The sequence below is a fragment of the Elgaria multicarinata genome, chromosome 2, assembly GCF_023053635.1.
Source record: "Elgaria multicarinata webbii isolate HBS135686 ecotype San Diego chromosome 2, rElgMul1.1.pri, whole genome shotgun sequence".
Taxonomy (NCBI): domain Eukaryota; kingdom Metazoa; phylum Chordata; class Lepidosauria; order Squamata; family Anguidae; genus Elgaria; species Elgaria multicarinata.
Window position 1 is genome coordinate 167157981 of NC_086172.1, and position 22220 is coordinate 167180200.

General features: G+C 39.4%; 1 protein-coding gene and 1 pseudogene across 4 annotated transcripts in view; one reads left to right on the top strand and one right to left on the bottom strand.

Annotated features, from left to right (window-relative positions):
- The window catches only part of PPP1R13B (protein phosphatase 1 regulatory subunit 13B), a 67716-nt gene extending 45895 nt beyond the window's left edge, over positions 1–21821 (bottom strand). For all 4 annotated transcript variants that reach the window (XM_063118108.1, XM_063118107.1, XM_063118106.1 and 1 more), the window contains exons 1-2: positions 21734–21821; positions 3528–3675 (exon numbers count right to left, since the gene is read on the bottom strand). In XM_063118108.1, the coding sequence (XP_062974178.1) occupies positions 3528–3675; positions 21734–21742 (157 nt within the window). In that variant the 5' untranslated portion in view covers positions 21743–21821. The remainder of the gene's footprint in view (positions 1–3527; positions 3676–21733) is intronic.
- On the top strand, positions 8989–12566 carry LOC134391910 (small ribosomal subunit protein eS4-like; annotated as a pseudogene).
- Positions 21822–22220: the final 399 nt, after the last annotated feature.

The window sequence follows — 22220 nt, forward strand, 5'->3', positions numbered from 1 at the left end:
TTTCATAACTTTCCAAAGCAGACCTCAAAACAATCAGCTGATTCACATAATCAAATAAGCCATGGTTAACAAACCATGGGCTGTTTGCAACGTGCAGAAATAAGCAAGCGAGCTGGCTCCCAAACTGATCCCTTCTGCTTTGGTTCACAATCCAGGAACATTCCGGGATTGTTTACCATGACATCCGAACCTAGGAACTCTGGTTTGTTGAGGGAGAAACAACCAAGAGTTTTAACCAAAAAACAAACCATGGGTTAAAGCTCTGGGTTGTTTCTCCCTCAATAACATAGAGTCTGGGTTCAGACATCATGGAGCACAACCTAGGAATGGTTCCTCGGTTGTTTAGCAAAATGGAAGCGGGTGAGCACTTGGGAACCAGCACGCCCATTTGCTCCTGACCTCTCATAAGCAACCCACCATTAACCACCCATGACTTGTTTTAAGTGTCAAAACCACATCAATGTCTTACTAGTGCTGAGTAAGGCTGTATCTTGTACAGGACATAGGCTTTCACACAACTGAGTAATTTACTAATAAACATGCTTTATATCTTAAAGAGTAAAAGTAAGACTTAGATTACCAGGCTAGAACAACTTGTAAATCACCAAACTCAACATAGCCCATCAGCCTAGAACAGCGACCTACCAGGGGCTCATTATGTCTCCTGTTTCTGCTGCCTGATGAGCCAAGCTCCTGGCAGGCCACAATACATGGCAGGTGTTTGCCATGATGGATCACGAGTTGTGCCAGCCTGAACAGTAAGGTTATTACTACATCATCCAAATCATTGATGAAGATATAAAATAATACCAATACAAACTAAGCAGTGACTTGCAGATTGATACCAATCCATTAATTATTCCCCCTGATCAAGAATGATTTCCTACAAATTGCACACACAATTGTGATATTCTTTTCAGTTCATGTTTCCCCTAGCTTTCTTAAGAGGATGCAATATACCGCTAGATCAAAAGCTTTGATAAAGTCAAGGTGTATTTATCAAAGCTCTTTGTCTATCAAAACTACTTATATTTACTATAGAAGGCAACTAAGCTGGTCTAGCATAAGTGATTCTTTATCATTCATTACGATTGCTAGCAATAATTCTGATTTGCTGCAGATGTAACAAATGAGAAACAAATGAGGAACTGGGTTAGTCTGGATCATGTTTAATATCGATGCCAACATATCCCTTGATTGTGCAATTAAGAGCAATGGGGGGATTCTGTTTTAGAAGGGTGTATGCAATCCAACAGCCTGCTCTCACTCTTTTAAACTTTGTTACATTTGCTTTCTGATTGTTTCAATATCTGTTCCCAAATCTCCCCAGGTACATTGGTCCTTCATTCCTGAATTTCTTTCTTTTTATTTGTTCATCACCAGTTTTCTGGGATCATGCCAATCTATGGTGTATTCCCACAGCTAGTGCTAATTTATGGCAATTTAGGCAATCATATGAGCTTTTCATCTTGTGCCAAAAGTAAGTGGGTGGGCAAAATCTTACATTCTGAGAATTTCATTATAACTATATTATGAGCCATAGGTTCAAGCCTAAATGTGCACATGTAGCTATGTACAAATGTTATTTGTATACCATCTTCACAAACAGATGCTACTAAATTAGTTTACAATAAAACTAGTTTGTCTCATCCAATGACAATATAGAAGAAGAGGTAACTGGTGGGGTACTGCAAGTTTCCCTTTATTCCCCACGTGATTTAACATCTGCATTAGTTAGGTAGGCAGTCTCTTGACCTCCAGAAGGTTTGCACTACAACTCCCATAATCCCTGACTATTGGCCATATTGGCTGGGGCCAACATCTGAAATACGGTAATGAACAATGCCAAAGGCACACAACTACATACGAATAATTGCTATTTGAGAAACATAAGATGCCTATATAAACTCTTACATATGTAGCTGTTAATTATTACATTGTGTTGCTTGTTACTTATGAAGCTGTTAGTCTCGCATGGTTTTGTAAATTGTCATCCATGTAACATTCATATGATACAATTTTGACTGGGGTTACAAGTGGTCATTTGTCTTTAAACTTTGCTTGTGTATATAACCTCTGGCCTTTTACCTGCATAAAAATTTTGTAAGAGTTTATATAGGCATCTTATGTTTCTCAAATAGCAATTATTTGTTTGCAGTTGTGTGCCTTTGGCATTGTTCATCACAGTAATTTATCAACTGCAGCCCTGTTTACATTTGCCAACATTTGAAAGGCACCAGGTTGCCTCCTCTTGATGAAGGTGTTAAACTGATCTACATGAAACCTCTGGGGAAGTCTTCTGGAGGCTTGGGCTGCAATGTCACCAATATGTGGATGATATTCAGTTCTATTTTTGTATTCTACCTAGTAATCCAAGGGAAGCTGTGAAACATGTGAATAGGAGCTTGGGGTTGGTTTTAAGCTGGATAATGGTGAACAAGCTGAAATTTAATGCAGACAGGATGAAAGTACCTAGGAAGGGGAAATTGGCTGATCTGGGTACAGGGATTCAACTAGTATTAAATAGAGTTGCGCTCCTCCTGAAGAACTACATTCATAATTTGAGGGTTCTTCTAGACTCGATGACGTCTATGGAAGCACAGGTAGCAATAGTAGCCAGAATTACCTTTTGTCAATTTCTCTTAGTATCTCAGCTTTGATCCTATCTAGGAAAAGTGGACCTGGATCTGGGTATCATGCTCTACTTACATCCAGATTGGACTACTGTAATGTGCTCTATGTGTGGCTGCCTTTGAATATGACTCAGAAACTTCAGCTGGTACAGAACATGGTTGCTTGAGTCCTTGCAGAGGCTTAACACTCTGAGCATACTGCACCAATCCTGTACCAGCTGCACTGGTTGCCAGTGTGTTTCCAGGCCCAATTCAAAGTGCTGTTTTTGACAGTCAAAGCCTTAAATTGTTTTTAGTCCAGGTTACTGAAGGACTGCCTAGATACATATAATCTTCCTGTGTTTTAAGATCAACTTTGGAGGCCTTACTAGTTTGCCCACCACTAAGCTCAATAAGGTCTCAATAAAACAGGGCTTTCTCAGTAGTGGCCCCTGCAGCATGGAATTCCTTCCTAAGAGATATATGGCTGTTCCCATTTTTAATTAAAAATTCATCTGTTCTTCCTGTCTTTTAACTATGATCTTGAAAACAGCTAAAAAATAGATAGCATAATATAATATAATATAATATAATATAATATAATATACAACTACAGGAGAAAAAACTCGATAACCTCATAGGCAATTCATATATCTGAAACTCCTATTTTTATTAATTCATTAATTTTCATATTACCAGGAATGTCCTTACTTTCTGGAAGTAACTCCCCATTTTAAGCCTAAGGAGGTTAATATATATGTGAAAGCATAAGAAAGTGTTTCCCTAAGTTTAAAGGTTTCTGCAGAATGAAATGATAAACATGTTATAATAATACTGCATGAATGAATACTCCAGCAAAAGTAACAATTACAGTATGATACAATAACTTGTTCAGGATACCAAGAGATAGCTTACCATTTCCACGCCACACTTCAGAAAGATGGCAACTACCTTCTCCAGGTTCTTTGCAAAATTCCACCACATCTCGACAGGTTGTTTCAGGTGTAATTGGCACTTCAGTCAAAATCTGTTCATTGTTGCTGAGGAACACAGTTAATATCATCTGAAAAACAAGATAGCATCATGTAGAGCCAACCTTTTAAAGAGGCACAGTTTTTTGTTTGCATAAGGCATAAGAAGAAGAAGCGAGGGAGACAGGAGCAGACAGAGTCCATCAGAGCCTGCTTCAGTTGGAAACCCACCAGCCTGAACAGTCTCTTTAATTTCTTTTTATTTTCTCCCTCTTCCCTCCCCAACCCATTTTCCTTGTGTGTCATGTCTTTTTTAGAATGTAAACTTGAGGGCAGGGGTTGTCTTTTTTACTGATCAATTGTAAGCCGCTCTGGGAGCCGTTTTCGCTGAGGTGCGGGATAAAAATACTCTAAATAAATAAATAAAAGCTTGATAAATAAAGTTTGGTATATTACCTTGGCACAATGGTTTTTAATGTACAAGATATGAAGAACTTTACAAAACTAAGCAAATACCAACTTAGAAATACAAAAGAATGAAGACTGGCCCTGAGACAAACAGAACCAATAGAAGAAATAATATTTCCTAACGTTTCAGAAGTGAGGTTTTTATATATTTTATTAAAGTAGTTTTATCTTGCTCCTCAGACAGTCTCCTGAAGCAACAAATATACATGCATATTTTAATATCTATTTTAAAGTGTTTTATTCTGTTTTTAATTGATTTTATCTTGTACACCACTCCAAAATTTTCAATGGGTAGCGGTATATAAATATTGCAAATAAATAAATAAATAATCAGTAAAACAGTAAATAATGCAATCAAGTAAAAGAGTACAGTCCTTGCCCACAGGCTTACAATCTTAAAAGCCATAACACACAACGAAAACGGAAAAAATAACCTTGCTTCCCACTCTCACATCTTTCAGCCCAGTTGAACAGACTTCCCCTCGCACCCTGCAAGGCTGCAAAGGGGAGGATAGGATGGTTAAGTCCTGCTGCATGCACAGAAGTCCCATTGGATCCAAACCATAGTTTTTAAATGCCCATGTACTGGCAACCTTCCGTGATTTATGGTTGGATAGTTCATGTTTAAAGTGGATAGCATTTTCTTGCCACTATCTTAGTGAACTGCAAATAACAAGATTATATTCATATGATGACAATCAGAACTCAAGGGAGTGAAAAGACCCCTCTGTCTGGACTTCAATGAGATTGCTACTTAAATGGAAAACACCTTTTCAAATGTGAGAGGGTGTTCTTTTTTATATTCACAACTGTACAGTTCAAGAAACCTTAATACAAAATAGAGGCTTTATTGTAACCACTTAAAGATATAGCATTCCAGAAAACAGAACCTTAAAGAAATAGTGGGTTGGAGCCAAAGAGCAAGTTCAGTTACCAGCAATATTCTGTCAACAATTGTGCAAGCACTAGTGGAAGAAAATCCAAAATCCTACAATACCTACTAATGACAAATACATTCAAGTCTGCAATCCCCATTTTGAGACTGAGTCTATACTGCAGACCTCATGGCCACAATATCAAACCTAATTTTTTGGGGAATTTTCTGTTTCTTCCCCCATCCCCTGCTTTTTCATTGTATCTCTTTCCTTACATTTCTCTATACCATATAGAGCTCTCTGGGCAGTTTACAAACCATAAACCCTAAAAATACAATATAACAACATAATACAAATGTGCATTAAAAATAAATTTTGCACAATCATCAATAAAATCCCAAGAACCATTAAAATGTTGTAATATGCTATCAAATGCCTGGGAGTAGCAAGGTCTTAACCAGGTGCTAGAAGATGACAATATTGCCACCAGGTGGATCTAATTGGGGAAAGCGTTCCATAATTGGGGGTGAGAGCAGCACAGTTCCTGAGCAGTATAAACCTGCAGTTAGGTCAAAATTAGCACTTTGAACTGCACTCAGAAACTTACAGGAAGCCAGTGTAAGCAGACCAGGAATGGTGTTTTATGTTCAGACCTTTTGGTCCCTGCTATTAATCTGGCTTCCACATTTTGCACAAGCTGCAGTTTCTGAACCGTCTTCAAAGGCAGGCCAGGTTATCCCTGTGTAGCCACGAACGGAAGCTGGTAGAAGGTAATCAGTACCTTTTATGCCACCTGAGCCTCAAGTGTACCGCATGGCCTGATGAAAAGTTCTGAAGAACTCAAAAGCTTGCACAATTTGTTGTGGTATTTTGGTTAGTCCTAATCAAAGTATTGCCCAACTGTGGGTTTTGTATTTCCCCCCCACCCCCGATGGACTAAAGCAGCTATCTTTGTTTTTTTTAATGTGCCTTGGAAAATACTAGTGGAAGAGTTTATGTAACAACATATCTGGAGCTGCATCACAGTATACAAAGAGATCCTGCAATTTGTAAAGCAATCCATTATGCCTGAAGCTTAAATAGTTTCCCATTGCAAAGCACTTACAGCAGTCGCTTGCAAGCACACCACTTTCAGTTCTCAAGTACAAAGCAAGCAAATAGTTCAGCTGGAGTGCAAATAGTTCCCCATAGGAAAGCAAGGATTGCTTTGCACTCAGGGTTTGGGATTTCAACTGGCCATGTTTGCAAGCAGCTGCTGCAAGCCTTTTTCTGTGGAGTAATTTTTTTTAAAGCCCTCATGGAGCACAATAGGGAACTGCATCCATTCCAGCCATGAGGACTTCCTTTGCACAGGGTAAATGGTAACAATTTTGTGCAAACTCCTGCACTAGGTGGCCCAAATGGAAGAACTTCTTTGGATGTCAGTTCATTTTCTAGCTCACCATTTGTGAGCAGAAGAAACTTTCCACCCACAAAAGGGCACCTTTAGATCCACTTATCTGAGATCTAACTCATAGAACTTGCTATCCACCAAGCCATTACAGTAGCCTATCTGGTGATTGACAACTCTGATTTGTGCAGTCTCAGGTAGACAGAAAAATCAGAGGTTTGGTGAGTTACAGTAGATTAGGTGGCTCACAAGCTATGGGGTTTGAGCTAGGGAGCAGTATCTAAGAAGAGCTGATTTTACACTGTAAAATACTGGCAACAGAGTTCATTGTCTACCATACTGTTAAGGTAATGCAGAGGATACTACAGAAATAAAATGTGAGGCAAATATAGTTATACACAGTTGACTCTAGAGAAAGAAAGCCAATGTCATGTCAAAACTACAGCTTCCAACATGGAGAATTAAGTATTTATTGTTGGAAAGGACAGCTGTAAGTTGCTTTGAAGAAAAGAAGCCCACCCCTACTCCATATTTATTTCTGCAAGCCAATTTACAAGCCAAGCGCTAACCCTGTCCAAATTTGGGGAAAATTTGGCCCTTTCCCATCCAAATTCACCACGCAACTACAGCAGGAAAAACTTGGCTGGTTAACAAACCACCATGGCTTATTAACCAGCCTCCTGTCATGTAAACCTGGTCAAAGACTCAGTTTCAAAGCCCATGCAAAGAAGGGCATGAATGCCATGCAGCTAATGAGTAACAACAGCACAAAACAATGGTCACATTAAATGATCCTAAGAGTGTGTATTTTATAAGTGATATCAAGTGTGTCTTTTGCCTTGTAATACATCACTTGTGACTGTTAAGATAGCATAAAACATTTAAAAATTGAATGAGTGTTCTAGACAATGTATGGCTTCTATTCCATTTATAGACACGGAGTATGTTTTAACTGTCACTTGTGAAAACAGCCTAAGGCACGACCTTGCAAGTCACCCCTGCAAGGTCAAACTATGCAAACCAACCTTCCAAATGTCTACTTCAACATCATGCACTTCTTTTCCAACTTATAAATAATTGTCAAGAAATACAAAGCTAATAGTGGTCTTTTCGACCTCTCATTTGTAAATACCATAAACCAATCTGAGAAGACTTACATTGGATCACAGCTGCAAAGATAGTTACTGAATTCTCCAGTTAAGCACCAATTTCAGTGCATTAAAGGTCCCTCTGAACTAAGAACCTGCATTTCCCCCAAAATATTTATTTACAGATATCAATAAAGATTAAAACAGTAATTTAGTGAACAGTAGCAAAAGGCTGAGATACTCTCACCTAATAAAAGGTAAGGCATTTTATTAGCAGGATGTTTTTGCTTAGGAGAAACATATACAGATATTACGTTGAGGCCAGTGACTTTTCACAAAATTCTGATAGTGGTTATTATTAATATCAGGAATATAATTCTATAATATGCAAGCTAAGATATACAAGAACGATATGATTCTAAGAAAATTCCAGAATAATTCTGTTTAAAAGAATTCAAATTCACACAATGTTAATATGCAAGCAAAACAACTTTTCAGAAGAAGTACACATACAAGAGTATAGATGGAAATCTCTAAAGATGAAAGCAGTGAAATCTCAGCATCACACATTAATGTTAACACCTATAAAATGCTATAAAGCAACATGATAAAGTTATGTCAGTTCACTCTCACCTTTCTTTTCATTATATTGCCTACTTTCCGATTTCTCTGCTTCACGCCACTCCTCCCCAGTTGCCAAGTATTCTCTTTTGATTTGTTTAAGACGCTTTCAAGAATCATTCTTAAAATGTTCCTCATGTGTAAATTGCAAACCAAAAAAGTTTTTTTTTTAAAAAAATTGAAAAGTGAAAGCTGGAATCTAAAATAGTTTCAGTGCACAGGCTAGTGTGAGAATCTACTTAAATGGATACTCCTCTGGTCTGCTGGTTTATGAATACAAGAGGTAATGACGTGCCAAGATTAAGTCCGCCTAATGAAACAAGGCAGAGCATAGTTGTGACAGCAAGTAGATATGGTGGATCGAGTTTCACCTAATTAGGTAAGCTTACATGCAGAGTTCTCTTTATCAAATGTGTAGTACTAACTGCCTCTTCAGTTTAGGAAACGGCACATCTAAACTATGGGCAATTTTAAAGTGATTGTTGCGTTACATAAGTAGAAAAGCTAAAATGTTTCCCTTATCCTTTTCTGAAACCTGTTTTAGCCTGCTTTGACAATGACATGCACATGATAGCTTTAGCTATTGGTTATAAAATCAACCCAATGCAGACACAGCCATATCTATTTTAGTGGCAACCATTGCTGTGGCACATAAGAGTTTATCTCCATGATCAAAGATGGTAACATTCTGCATTGATAAGGGAAAAGTAACAGTGATAAACATTTATATGAAGGCTAGGAAATCTCATGTTCAGTGTACAAGTTTGGTCCTCTCTTTATTTCCATTCAGCTCCAAGCAATGGTGCCTATTAAAAGCATCAGCTGTCCTTTAGAATGAGAGCAACCTCATTTATAGGACCTATATCAACAAAGAATGGAACATAGGCAGAGGCTCCTAGGTAAAGCTCCAGCCCTGCAAGATTACCGTATATTGGACACAGAGCCCACCAGACACCAGGACTCATGTCAGCAGCTAGTAATCATCTTCTGAGTGATTTGCTCAAGAAGAAGTTGCTACATCAAGTTAAACATTATCGAACAGGACAATCCAGCTTGATCAAGGAAAACTGCATGGTAAGCACAGTTAAGTATACCCCACTCATCTATTCATATCCACAATCTGCAGAATTTTAGACTTGTTGGCACATGCCTCTCTTCCTTGTTGGCCTAAAAGTACATTCTGAACACTTTATATAGTACTCAGCAAGACATTGTAGGCATGGAGTAAAGGAGGACAAAACTGGAAGGCTCAGATTTAAGTTCCAGTTTAGCCAGTCTCACTTGGCAAAAGGAGGCCACTTCATAATATTATCTTGTGCCACAAGCTCTATTTGCAGTACATGCCCCCCAGACTTCTCTGAATTGCCCACCTCTGCTATGCAGTTTGAGGGTTTCCAAAACAGGATGTGCTTACCCACCTACATTCTTTGAAGGCAACTGTTATGAAAAAAGCATACAGCGTAGAAGTGGCCCCAGTTAAGAAAGGTGCAAAACTTTAGAAGGATTGGTGCAGCCATTCTTGTGGAAACGGTGTCTTCAAATTTGGAGGGAGAAGGAGTGATTTGTTTCTTCTCTCCACACCTTTTTTGATGGGCTGGCAAATTGTTTGAAAATGGCGTAAGTCATAGGAGCTGTCCTTAGGCAGGAAACCTGCAACATTTCAGAAGGATAAGTGCAAGGGCTAGGGAGCTGTGATGAATGAAAACCGTCCTGGAATATTTGAGGGGGAAATTAAAGGACACTTAACATGACTTAAAAGTTATATTATGTACATTTTTTATTGGAATGCTTGTAAAAATGAGAGCATTTAAAGAAAATAGTATGTTCTATAGTAAAATTTACATTGTTTAAATTTAAGGGGACGGGACGGGACAAAAGTACTGAAAACGACTCACTCACAAATTTTAGCAACCCAAAGAGGCGATATGCTGACAACCACTCATATAATTGTGCATGATATGCTGACAATTATTTCAACAGAGTTTAACTCTTTTCCACAAAGCAGCACCTTCAGTTTTGCTGTCACTACTTATTAGTTCCATTTTACTCTGAGACATATGTATTTCAATGACATATATGCATTTTCTCACATACTTGCTATTATTAATCACAGCTTTGAAACTACCAAGCTTACCTAATATTGTATTTGGTATTAGCATACATTCGTTTTTACTAATGAACTTATGAAATGGAAACTTTTCTGCAGAAAAATAAACCACTGGAAGATTTTCTGCCTCTTATCACTGATAGCCGGGTCAGAAGGCTTTATGCTAGACTAATAATACTGATAGCAAGCAAGAGGTGAACCCCATACTAAGGACAGTGTTCCAGTAGTTTTGTTTTCCTAGAACTATCTGACTCTAGTCATACACAAACAATATGCATATATTCAGCTAGATGCACAAGAGTGTAGATGTGCATCCCATTCAAGCAATGCAGTATGGATATATTGAATCCTCACTTGGATGTATGTTAGGCTACAATCATATACACAACTGGGAATAGGTTCTATTGAAATCAATGGAGCTGCCTTCTGAATATATAAATATAGGACTTCACTTTTAGTGGGCATAGAATTTAAGTCTGTGGTTCCCATTCCAACAAATGATATGTATACAAAGACTGCTTATGCACACAGTTCTGTTTAGCTGCAATATATAATACACACACATGCCCATCCCACAGACTACTACAGTTCTTTTCTGCATCAAGGAATCTAAAATGGTACATACAGATAAAGTTTCCATAAAATATAAAGGCAAAGCATATAAAGGAAGAAATGAAGCTACAAATCTGCTAAGACATTCAGAGATACATGCTGAGATTGCTTTAGTGGTTTGTTTAAGCAATCGTTTCAGACACTTACATTAGTGCCTTCAACACAGCATGACAGCAAATCATACTAAATGAAAAATGTTATTGGTTTTGAGTCCAAATGCTAGTTACTGCACTCATGGCTGAAGCAGCCTTCAGAATTAGAACTGAGCACTGGTAACCATGGAGAAGGATTTTTAAAAATAATACCTTCATATAATGGTGTCATAGCTCCAACTTGATTTTTATGTTATTCTCTAAATATAAATATGCAACATATAAATTCTAGATCTCCTTTGGTACTCTTAGATAAGTATAGAAAGCATCTATTCATTAGGCTATTACTTAGCAGGAAAGAGGTATTGCAGAATAATCTTTTAAAATTACTTCTGGTAAAATTAACCATAGGAAGCATTTTCCAACTCTAAAGGCTTGTTTACATAAACTGGGATATATGATGATGTTTCAATGGTTGTTCAGGATTGTTACTGTGAATCAGCAATCCTTGTCTAACAAGGCAGGAGATTATTTATTTATAGATTTTTTAATTAATTTTCCAAAACAAAATCAACAGAGAAAAAAAGGAATAAAAAGAAAGGAAATAAATCAGCCGAAATACATTGAATTTAAATCAAATTATTGCCAGAGGGTAACATATTTAAACTTTATTCATATTTTTCCACTTTACAGTCTAAGACATATTTGGAATCCATGGGCTGCTTAGAAGTTTTCTTTATAAGTCTTCGGTATGCCAAGCTTATGTTTTACCTTCTTTTTCATAATCTGAGGAATGGCTTTGAAAAATATTGCTGTGTATGTCCCTGATCAGTATATAGAATAAAATCCTAAAGCAGATTTTCAGCTGTTCAGCCTTGCTCACTATCTCACTCCTAAGTCACTTGAATTCCATCCACGCATGCATCCAGCATCCAGTACTTTGGAACTAAGATAATAGCACAGTTCACACATAGTGACAATCCAGTTTTGTTTTTTAAAGAAAAAAACGCTGCTGCTTGCCTTTTTCAGCAGAGTGCAGCCATGGCTCATGGACCCAAGATGCACCTCAAGTGTGTAGCGCTCCAAAGCACTGACAGGAATCTTTGTATCCCATCCATCAACAGGTTCCCAAAAACTGAGGGAATGCCTCCCACTCATCATTTTCCTCAGGAACAGGCTAAAATATGGCCTGACCAGTGATGAGGTCAAGAAGATCTGCATGCAGCATTTTATCAAGATTGATGGCAAGGTCTACATGGATATCACCTACTCTGCTGGCTTCGTGGATGTAATCAGCATCGAGAAGATGGGTGAGCACTTCCTCCTTATGTACGACACCAAAGTGCAATTTGCTGTTCACTGAATCCCACCAGATGAGGCAAAATACATGTTGTGTAATGTTAGAAAGATCTTTGTGGGCACCAAAGGAATCCCTGCCTTGTCACTCATGATGCCCGCCCAATCCGCTTCCCAGATCCCCTCATCAAGGTCAACAACACCATCCAGATTGATCTGGAGACGGGCAAGATCACAGACCTCATCAAGTCTGACACAGGCAACTTGTGCATGGTGACTGGCGGGGCCAACCTAGATTGTATCAATGTGACCACCAACCAGGAGAGACATGTTAAAGGATGCCAATGGCAACTAGTCTGTCCAACATCTTTGTTACTGGCAGGGATAATAACCCATGGATCTCCCTGCCTCATGGAAAGGGAATACGGCCATAGCTAGACCTAAGGGTTATCCCTGGATTGTCCAGGGGTCAAACCTCTTCATCTAGGTGACATACAGGGGATCCAGTGCTCAGGCAGGGGTGAACCCTGAATGATCTCAGGATAAACCTTAGGTCTAGCTGTGGCCTACGTCTCACCATTACCGAAGAGAGAGAGAGAAGTGAATAGCAACCAAACAGAACAGTGGTTGAATCCCCGAAATGTTGGTACAAAGCCACACCCAACGTTCCCTCTTTGACAAGCAGAACCTCTTCCAAACTTGAAAAAACCCACCCTGCTGCTTGATTGTTTTCACTGTGAATGGGAGTGGCTAAACAATCCTAGGTTAAACTCTGGGTTCCAACTCTGGCTGGTAAACAACCCAGAGATGGAATCTTTTAGGCTGCATGCTGATGCTCTTTGCAATTAGCTACTCAAAGTTACAAAGTGGAGGGCTAGCAGTACTATCTCCTTCAGACTCCAGCCTTGAGCCAATTTTTCATGTCACAATAAGTCAGAGGTTCTCAAATTGTGTCTGTGAACCATGGATGGTCTACAAGCTTCATTCAGATGGCCCAATTTGTGGAACAGTTGAGAATGTATTATTTGACTATTTTTTTCTGACAGCAATGTGCTCTGCTCTGCTTGAGCTGCCTGGCAATGCTAGCTTCTTAGCCTAGAAGTAGTTAAGTTTAGCTCTGCCTTGGCTTCATACATCCCAGTACTGACAGAATGCTTCCCTCTTTAATTATATGAATAGGTGTCCTATATCAAGACAGAGATTCACACCTTAATAATTACATCTTTCATTAGCCAGACTGATCACAGATACCATTTTCTAGCTTGTGCACCTACTTTTGCCCTCTGACAGATCAAAAGCTAACTAACCACCTCAATTCTTACTACAAAAAATGATTAAAAATCTTACAATTTGTTATTTTTCTAACAGGTCTGTGAACATGTTTTTAAAATGTGTTTGAAAATAGGGTTGCAAACCTTCCAGCCTACCACTGTAGCCACACCTTTCTCAGCAGCTTTACGTAAAGATTATGTTTATCCCTGTGCTATGAAAAGCTTCACCTGCCAATGTCTGCACATCAAGCTGTTAAAAGCACAGGAGACCAAGCTCAGCTGGCAAACCTAAGTGCAAAAACTAGTAGCCTACACCCAAGCACTGGAAGTTGCCAACATGTCTTCCATTACCTCCCTATTTTAGGATGCCAATACTACTGAGTTTTTCCATTAGTGTAATACAAATAAATAAAAGAGATGGGGACACAATGACGCAGCCTCTTATTTTATTGGCATCTGTGTTTCTGTAAGAACCTTGAAACAAACTGTAGAACCAGACAGACACGTCTGATTATTTTACTTTGAAGAGTCTAGATGAGTGTATGCATAGCTAACTGAATTGTTGAGAACTATTTGGGATGGCTTTGGTATCTTTAAAGATATTTATGTAATTTTTTACACAGAGCAAATTACCATATGTGTACAAATTACAGATCTATATGGAAGTGTCAGTAAACCAAACCCAACTGCATTTTATCTTACACTTCTGACAATATTTATTTAGGAGACATTCCCCATCTTTTAATTGGATTATTCTCAAAGTAGTTTTATAACAGGTTGTAAACGAAACCACCTCACTCTGTTTCTCCCCCTTTTTCGCGTTAGAAATACTTTAGTGATGCTTTCATTATGTTTAGGAGCATTACAATCTATCTTGTACCTTGAAAGGCTAATCCAATTATGTCTGTAAAACTCCTCCTGAATTCCAATTAAGACAGTTATGAACTGCAAACTTGGGGAGCAACTTCCAGCCTATTTCCCCCTCCCCCATTTTGTTTAACATCCTGCTTGATGGAACAGTTCTTGAAAGAAGCTTACTCACTATTTTGTGCCAGTTTACTCGCTCTTAAGAAAGTTATTGTCCTACTGTGAATTTAAGTTTAGCTAATGTTTGCATAATCACAAGCACATAATCTAGAGTTCTTTGGGAACAATTTTAGTAGGGAAGAATACACCGTATTGGCTTATCAGTAAGGTAGTCCAAATGCCTTAACCAGTTTATACATTGAATAACTGATATAAATGTTTCTGGTCTCTTTTTATCCTTTAAAATTTAAGGGAATACCCCAATGAAGAACATTCATATCTTCTCTGAGGAACTAGTTTTATTATCCAAATTTTATCTTGCCCTAGGATAAGGTGAGGCCACCATGAGACTGTTGAGCAAGATGAAAGGGAAGTCAATAAATATAAGGAAGATCTGACTTTAATTAATTACAATAAATAGATACAAGAAATTAAAAGAGATCTAACAATATGGGCACAATTAAAAAAAATCTCCTGGTTGGAAAGCATATTGATAATCAAGATGAACATTTAACCACATATTCTTTTTTGTTTCTAAATAGCCAAGTGACCAATATACCAATTATAAAATGGCAAAAATGCATCTTAGATTTTCTATCAGTGGAGGAACGAAAACCAGGCATTATGGTTACTGCTGATGGTTTAGCATTTCTTTGTATCAAATTGTATTATGCTACAGCTATGCTGCACCATTGGGTTGAATAGTGTAACAATATTAGAACAAGAAAAATTGTCAACGCTTGTTTAAAATATTTCATATCACAGAGAACCATCATTTAAACCCAAGTATTAAGGAATTTATTCTCAGTTTGGCAAAAAACTCTAAGGCCATAGCTAGACCAGGCCTATATCCCGGGATTGTCCCGGGATCATCCCTGTGCATCCAAATGACACACAAGGGATCCTGGGAGCAGGCAGGGACAACCCCACCATTTGCCTGGGATAATCCTTAGGTCTAGCTAAAGCCATAATCAAGTTAAGCAAGGGCTATCACCTCTCACAGCTATAGTACAATGAAAAACTAGAAAATAAAGATCTGCTTGGAAATATGAGACCATGGGAGGATTTCAGATTAACAGAATTTAGAAAATTATTTTAAAATGAGATAATAAAAACATAAATTAGGCAAGTACAGTTTCCCTTTCTTCAATATCTCCAAGTTAAGCATATTTTTAACAAGCTGCTGTGTAAACATGGAGCTTTGAACGTTTGTTTAGATTTTTGGGTATTGATATCCTCTACTCACTTGAGGGGAATACAAAGTTGTATATAAAATTACTACCTGATTTCAATAATCAAGAAACAAATATCAGAATAAATGGGAAATGGATCTTTGGAGGTTTAAAATGGATTTGGAAATATTTCTCACAAGAAACATTGCAAATTTCAAAGTAAGTTTTTAAAATTTAGTATGTAGGCAAAATTTGACCCTAGCAATATGAAACAGAATACATAGGAGTAAGCTGTCACTGTTAGTGATAGATCTGCTAGATATACATCATATTTTTGTCCATGTATTAAAATTAAAAGTTACTGGACCTGGAGTTTAGAAGAAATTAAAAACATAATTGGGTTTGAATTACCACTGGATTTGTTAATAGTCTTGTTTTATTATGTCAAGAGAGTAATCCTCATAGAAAATATCAAAGTGGTTGTACATTTGCTGTTTGCAGCCCACATGGCTATTACTTATAACTAAAATCCCACTTGAGGATGCAAAGATTGATTGCATTTGGGATATGGCCTATATCTATATCCCTCTGTCATAATTATACAACCCAGGATCATCCCATAAAGCTGTTTGATGAGAGATTTGGGTCAGATCAAAGGAAAGACTCCTTCACACAGCACATAGTGTAACAATGGAATTCACTACCACAAGATGTAGTGACGTTCACCAATTTGGATGGCTTAACAGACGCTTGGTCAAATTCCTGGAGGAGAAGGCTATCAATGACTACTAGTCCTGGTGGCTATACGCTACCTCCACTACAAGAGGCAGTAAGCCTATATGTACCAGTTGCTGGGGAACATGGGCAGGAGGGTGCTGTTGCATCCATGTCCTGCTTGTGGGTTCCTGATTGACAGCTGGTTGGCCACTGACTGAACCCTTGGTCTGATCCAGCTTGCCTCTTCTTATGTTTTTATGATCAAGTTAACAAATATGATGGTAAGTGTTAGAGACGCAAGTCAGCAAGCAAGGTTTATAGGAAAATAGAATGTTTTGTTTCATTTTGGAACAATGGATTATGGGACACTATAAACCCTTATACCATTGGGTACCATATACATTGTTTGGGGTCAACATAATACAAAATAATCTGTAGGGAAAACTTAGAAATAAAATGTGGGTTATCTGTTTGCTTACTTTGGGCAGTATCAAATGCCTTCACAGCACAAGCGGAAACTATCGCTAGCACAACATCATTAGCGCTTACTAGGAAAAGTGGCAACTTGCCACTGAATGTCATCAGCACTAGTGTCTTGTCAACACTGGATGCTGCCTTTTATTTATTTCTCCGATTACTGTAATTTTATAAATGTAAATACTGGTTTAATATTTTATATTAAGACACTGTTGCTAAATGTACAAATATAGAAATTTAAATTGTAAAAATATTGTTACAACTGGGGGGAAAAAGAGAGAGAGGGAGGCAAGCTCTGTGAATATTCAGTATAACATTGCAGCAGATCCCATTTGTCATAGTGTAACATGACAAAAGTAGAAATGCTGGTGTGTGACAAACCCAAAAATATACATACACATATAAAAAACCAGTTCTCCAAACTAATAAGATGCCTGTCATTATACTAGGTGGGGTTCATGTGGTGAAAGGGCCTGTCCAGTGCAGACTCTTGTGGGAACAGTGCCAAAAGTACTGGTTTCTCCCCTAACCACCCTCTACAATATTTTCCAAGTAAATTGAATTTCTGTAATAGGTACAAAGCAATTTGCTTAAATGGAGCAAATAAGGGAACGATTCAAAGTCTTACAGGGATGCAGGCTAATCCTGCTGCCACTCCAGTGTCTCTACCCAGAGAGGCAGGTTTTCCTCACACAGCAGTGTCCCAAATTACAGGCTGCTGATTTTCTCCCGTAGAATAGTGAACACCACCCCACCCTTTGTCTACATATTCTGACTCTAGGTTCCATTCTTGGCATGAAACAACAGTGGGAACTGACATTGATGTTTTCACTAATGCATATTGTGTATAAATACAACTCAATAAAGGACAAATACAGGAACCTACACCGGGGATAAGCAACCTGTTCGGATCTGCAGACACATCTATCATATTTTTGTGGGCCCACAGGCGCATTTGACATTTTCACTTTTCTTGTGTCCCCCCACTTCCTCTCTGGCTTCTCTCCGTTCTCTTTCACATACCTTCCTCATGTCCCGTCCCCCCCTCCTGGACAATTGCCAGCCCTTGCCCAGGATTTCCCCCTTCTGCTGTATACCTCTGTGCTCACCTCAGCAGCAGCAAAGCCCTAATGAGGAAGCAAGAAGCCAGAGATTGGGGGAAGGGGTAGCAGATATCTCCCAATCTGGGATTTTCCTGCTTCCTGGTTAGGACTTTGGCACTGCAGCATTAGAGATGGAAGCTGCAGAAGTATGTGGTGGGGAACACTGGTGTAAGAGTGGGGGCGGTGTGTGAAATGGGCAAGTGAGGAAGATGGCAGGCACAATTGGGAGTATCGGTGGGTGTCCATGCAGCTATGGGTGCCACGTTGCCAACACCTGACTTACACAGTATGGTTCTGATAAGAATTACATAGTATTTCTTCAAAAGACTTTCCCACAAAATTAAGTTCTTGGATCTCAGGGTTATCTCTATGCTGTTTGTTGTGCTTTAAGAACGAAATAATCAAAAACTTCCTTCCCACTCAACACTTGAATAACTGGCTTCCCCAAACTTGTAGCAAAGAAGTCACATTCTGAACAGCTGAAAATCATACACACACACTGATAGCTGAACATCAGCGGGAGCTGAACATCAACATATGTATCTCCTAACTGGTGTGGGAAGTCAGGAGAGGAATCAGTTCAGCTCTAACTCCCATCCAGCCTAAACCCAGTAGGTGGAAAAGGATCGGGGACAGGATTAGACAATTCCTTTGGCCTTCCCTCCCCTGAAGCTGTAATCCATATCTCAACTCCTAATAGCATTTTCATTGCATGAAAATGTGTTGCAGCTTTGTTCTTCCCCCAGCATCCTACCCATTCCTCGTTCCACCCCTATGCAAATCCTCCAGTCCAAAAGCCTGTAAGAAACTGAGTGGCAAGGGACCAGAAAGTACTGAAGGGGGTGGTGGTGGCAGAACCCAGCTAGAAAATGCTATGACTAGTAGGACAGCTGACAGGAAGGCAACTTTTAATAAAAATGAACCCGACCACAGCCTAAAATAAAGCTGTGGGTTACTAGTGGAGGTGTAGGAGAGTAGAGATGCTCTGAATGTAATCTTCCTTCGAAATAGTTTGTTTTCTTCAAAATTCTATGTGGTACTAGTTGCAGCACCAGTTGAAGGAGACACTTGTGTATTTGTGCATTAGCACTAGGAAGCATGATACTTGAGGATAGTGGGCTTTTTATTACAGAAAGTAAGTGCAAGCACTTAATGAAGCTTAGCCACAGCACCTTCAACGGGATTAAATCATTTTATGTGGTTTGTGGATTGCTGCCATAGGCTCAAAACTATTGTGGTCAAATCAAAGTAACTATTGTTCTTCATTCACAAAACTAGGCCATTGAACAACTGGGCACACCTCTGTACATGTGCCATTCATGCTGAGCCTTAGAACTGAAGCACCGTGGTGCTGAAGGTCAGGACTTAAGATTTATTATAATAGTTTCAAGTTTTCTATGCAGTTTTCTGCATTATGACAGAATAAAGTCAAGGATATGCTGTAGCTCAAGGTCTGCAAGGAAAACAAATGTAATTTTTACTTGAATTAAACAAAATATAACTGCAAATGCAGATTCAAAATTAATTGCATCAACTTTACTGATCATTGCTACTAAATATTTTTAAGGTTTTGAAGTAGCAATAAAAAATCACCAATATAACTGTGGTCTCATATGACCACAAAGAAGAGTAATATTTAATATAGGAATGAAATGAACTCAAATATAGACATTAACAAATAAATGTTATAAAACAAGGAGTAGAATAAAAACAAAACCACAATCATATGAGTTGTGCCTAAAAAATCACATACAATCCATACAGCACTCAGAAGATGTAAGCGGTGGTTGCACACTATGCCTGTAAAACTGACTATGCCTGTTTTACAGCTGCCTTCTAACAATATATACACTCATCTTTCATTTATAAACTAGGATTATGTATGCTTGACAGCAAAAATCTTATATGGGCAAATTTTCAATAGAACTACATCCAATTCACACATCTTCATGGGATGCAATCCCAAGAACATTTATACTGGAATAGGGCCAATGAAGTTATCGAAGATATTCCAGAGGAGGTGCTTAATGAACTGCAGCTACAGTCAGTAAGATTACATGCATGTAAATGTTTTTCACTTCAGAGATCTAGATCATAAGCAGGCTCTGTAAATCAATTAATTCTAATGTCTCTGTTTTTGCCAGTTTAATACACAGCCATTGGACAATAATATTTTTTCTGTGCTGGAAAGTAAAAGAATAGTCCATTTGTCTTACTGTTTATATGGAAAGGGGCCTTTTCTAAAGCTCCCATTTTAAACCATACACTGTTATCTTAAACACAACACAAATCACATTTATACTGCTTCCTGCATTCTTCTGACCATGAACAATAAAAAATAATAAAGTCTAGTTCATGGCACTCACATTCAATCATTCTCTTGTTTCCATACGGTTAAGTATTACACAGAATTTCACTGCCTCCTGTATTTTAAGGGGAAATTATTTTGGAATTTTTAAAAATAGATATTTCTTCCTAAAGTCCATTCTTTCACATGTTGGGGAGCAATTCAGAAAAACAAATACCTTAAGAAGTAGTTATAAATAAGATATATATTTGCATAAAGCAGAGCATTCATTTCCTTCTGCATTAAAATAAATTTACAACACAGAGAGCACATCATCAGAGAAACATTTTTGAAATAAAAATATCCTACCAATGCAATAAAAGGCAATGTACCGAACCAAGACAGTATTCTTTCATGTTGAGAGGAACAGAGCTGCAAGCATACATGCATCATCAGGAGGGGGTGAGATTATACATTAAAATTAATTAATAAATACAAATGCATGTTGAGAAGGAACCCTACAGCCTGGTCTTATGCATGTTTTACTCGATTATAAATGTGGCCACATCCAATGTGGCCTCCTGAGCAATTATACATAGGACTGTAGGGTACGTGTGCAAGTCCCACTGCATTCAGTGAACATTTCCACACATGAGTATGCATAGGATTGCAGTTCGCGTGCTTCTCACTCTGGCCTGTCGTCATGCATCTCCGAGTGTCTCTTTAATGCATATTCAGAGAGACAGACTCACACATGACTATGCCCGATGAAAGGCTAGACACCATACACACCTCCACAGTTTCCTCATCTGATTACCCCACAATAACAACACCTTAAACAAACGAATCAACACATTTGAAAAAGCACAGCATTCCATTAATCATAATGACGACGACATTAACCTTTCAATAACAAACGAAAAGCATAAGCCCAGGAAGACCCTGTTAGCAATTAACTACAGATCAGGTGGGGGATTTTTTTTTGGGGGGGGGAGATTGTTTTTTGTTTCCATTTTACAGCAGGAGCGGTTTAAATCCTCCTCCCAAGCTGACTGATCATTTCGGGGATGGGGAGAACGAAAACGGGAGAGAGATTAGCTAATCGCCATGAACAAATTTTAAAAACAGGGGGAGATGTAAGCTTTTCCTGGCTCCAGCAAAAGCGCCGCTCCGATCCTGTCAGCTCCAGGAAAAGCCCCAGCAGCCTGGCCCTGTCACATCCAGCTGGCTAAGAGGGGGAAAGGCGGCGGAAGAAGAGGTTTGACAGGATCCTTTCCCAGTGTGCATTTTCGTGAGTGTGTTTTCATTTTCTATGGGGGGGGGGGAGGAAACAGGATATGTGCTCTCCTTCCTCTCCCCCACCTTCCTATAACCTATTCTATTAGGATCAGGATCTGCCCAAAAGGAATGGAAGGAGAAGACATGAGGGACCTGACCGTGGCGGCGGCTGTCTTCGAGCGTCCTTTATACACAAGACCGGGAAGGATTATCTCCCCCCTCCCCCCCCCATTTTCTCTTTCCATCCCGGGATCTCTCAACGTTGCTCACCGGCATCATCTCTGGCGCTGCCACCCGTCAAGCCAGGCCGCCCGGTCTGAGGGAACGAACGAAAGCAGGAGGGGGGGGCAGGCGCGCACACACACGCACGGTGACCGCGGACGAGGCCTGGCTGCGCTGCCGCTCCTTCGTGGCTCTCGACACCGGAGGGAAGGTGACTCCGGCGGCTGCCGGGCTCCGAGGTCCTCTTCCCCGCCCCCCCGCCTCGTCCAGCAGCGGCCTCCGTCCTTTCCTCGTCGCCACCTGGGCGCCGGTGGTGGTGTTGCCGACGACAGGCAAGCCGAGTCAAGCCACGGCCTCCGCCTCCTCCTGCTCCGCTGCCTCGTTCTCCTCTCCTCTTTTCTCCTCAGAGTTTTTCCACAGCTCCGCTCCGCTCGGCCCTAGCAGGGGTTAACGACGGCGCCTCCCTATTGGCTGAGGCGGGAGAGAAAAGGGGGAGGGGCGCTCCGACTGCGCTTGGAATGAGGAGGGGAAAAAA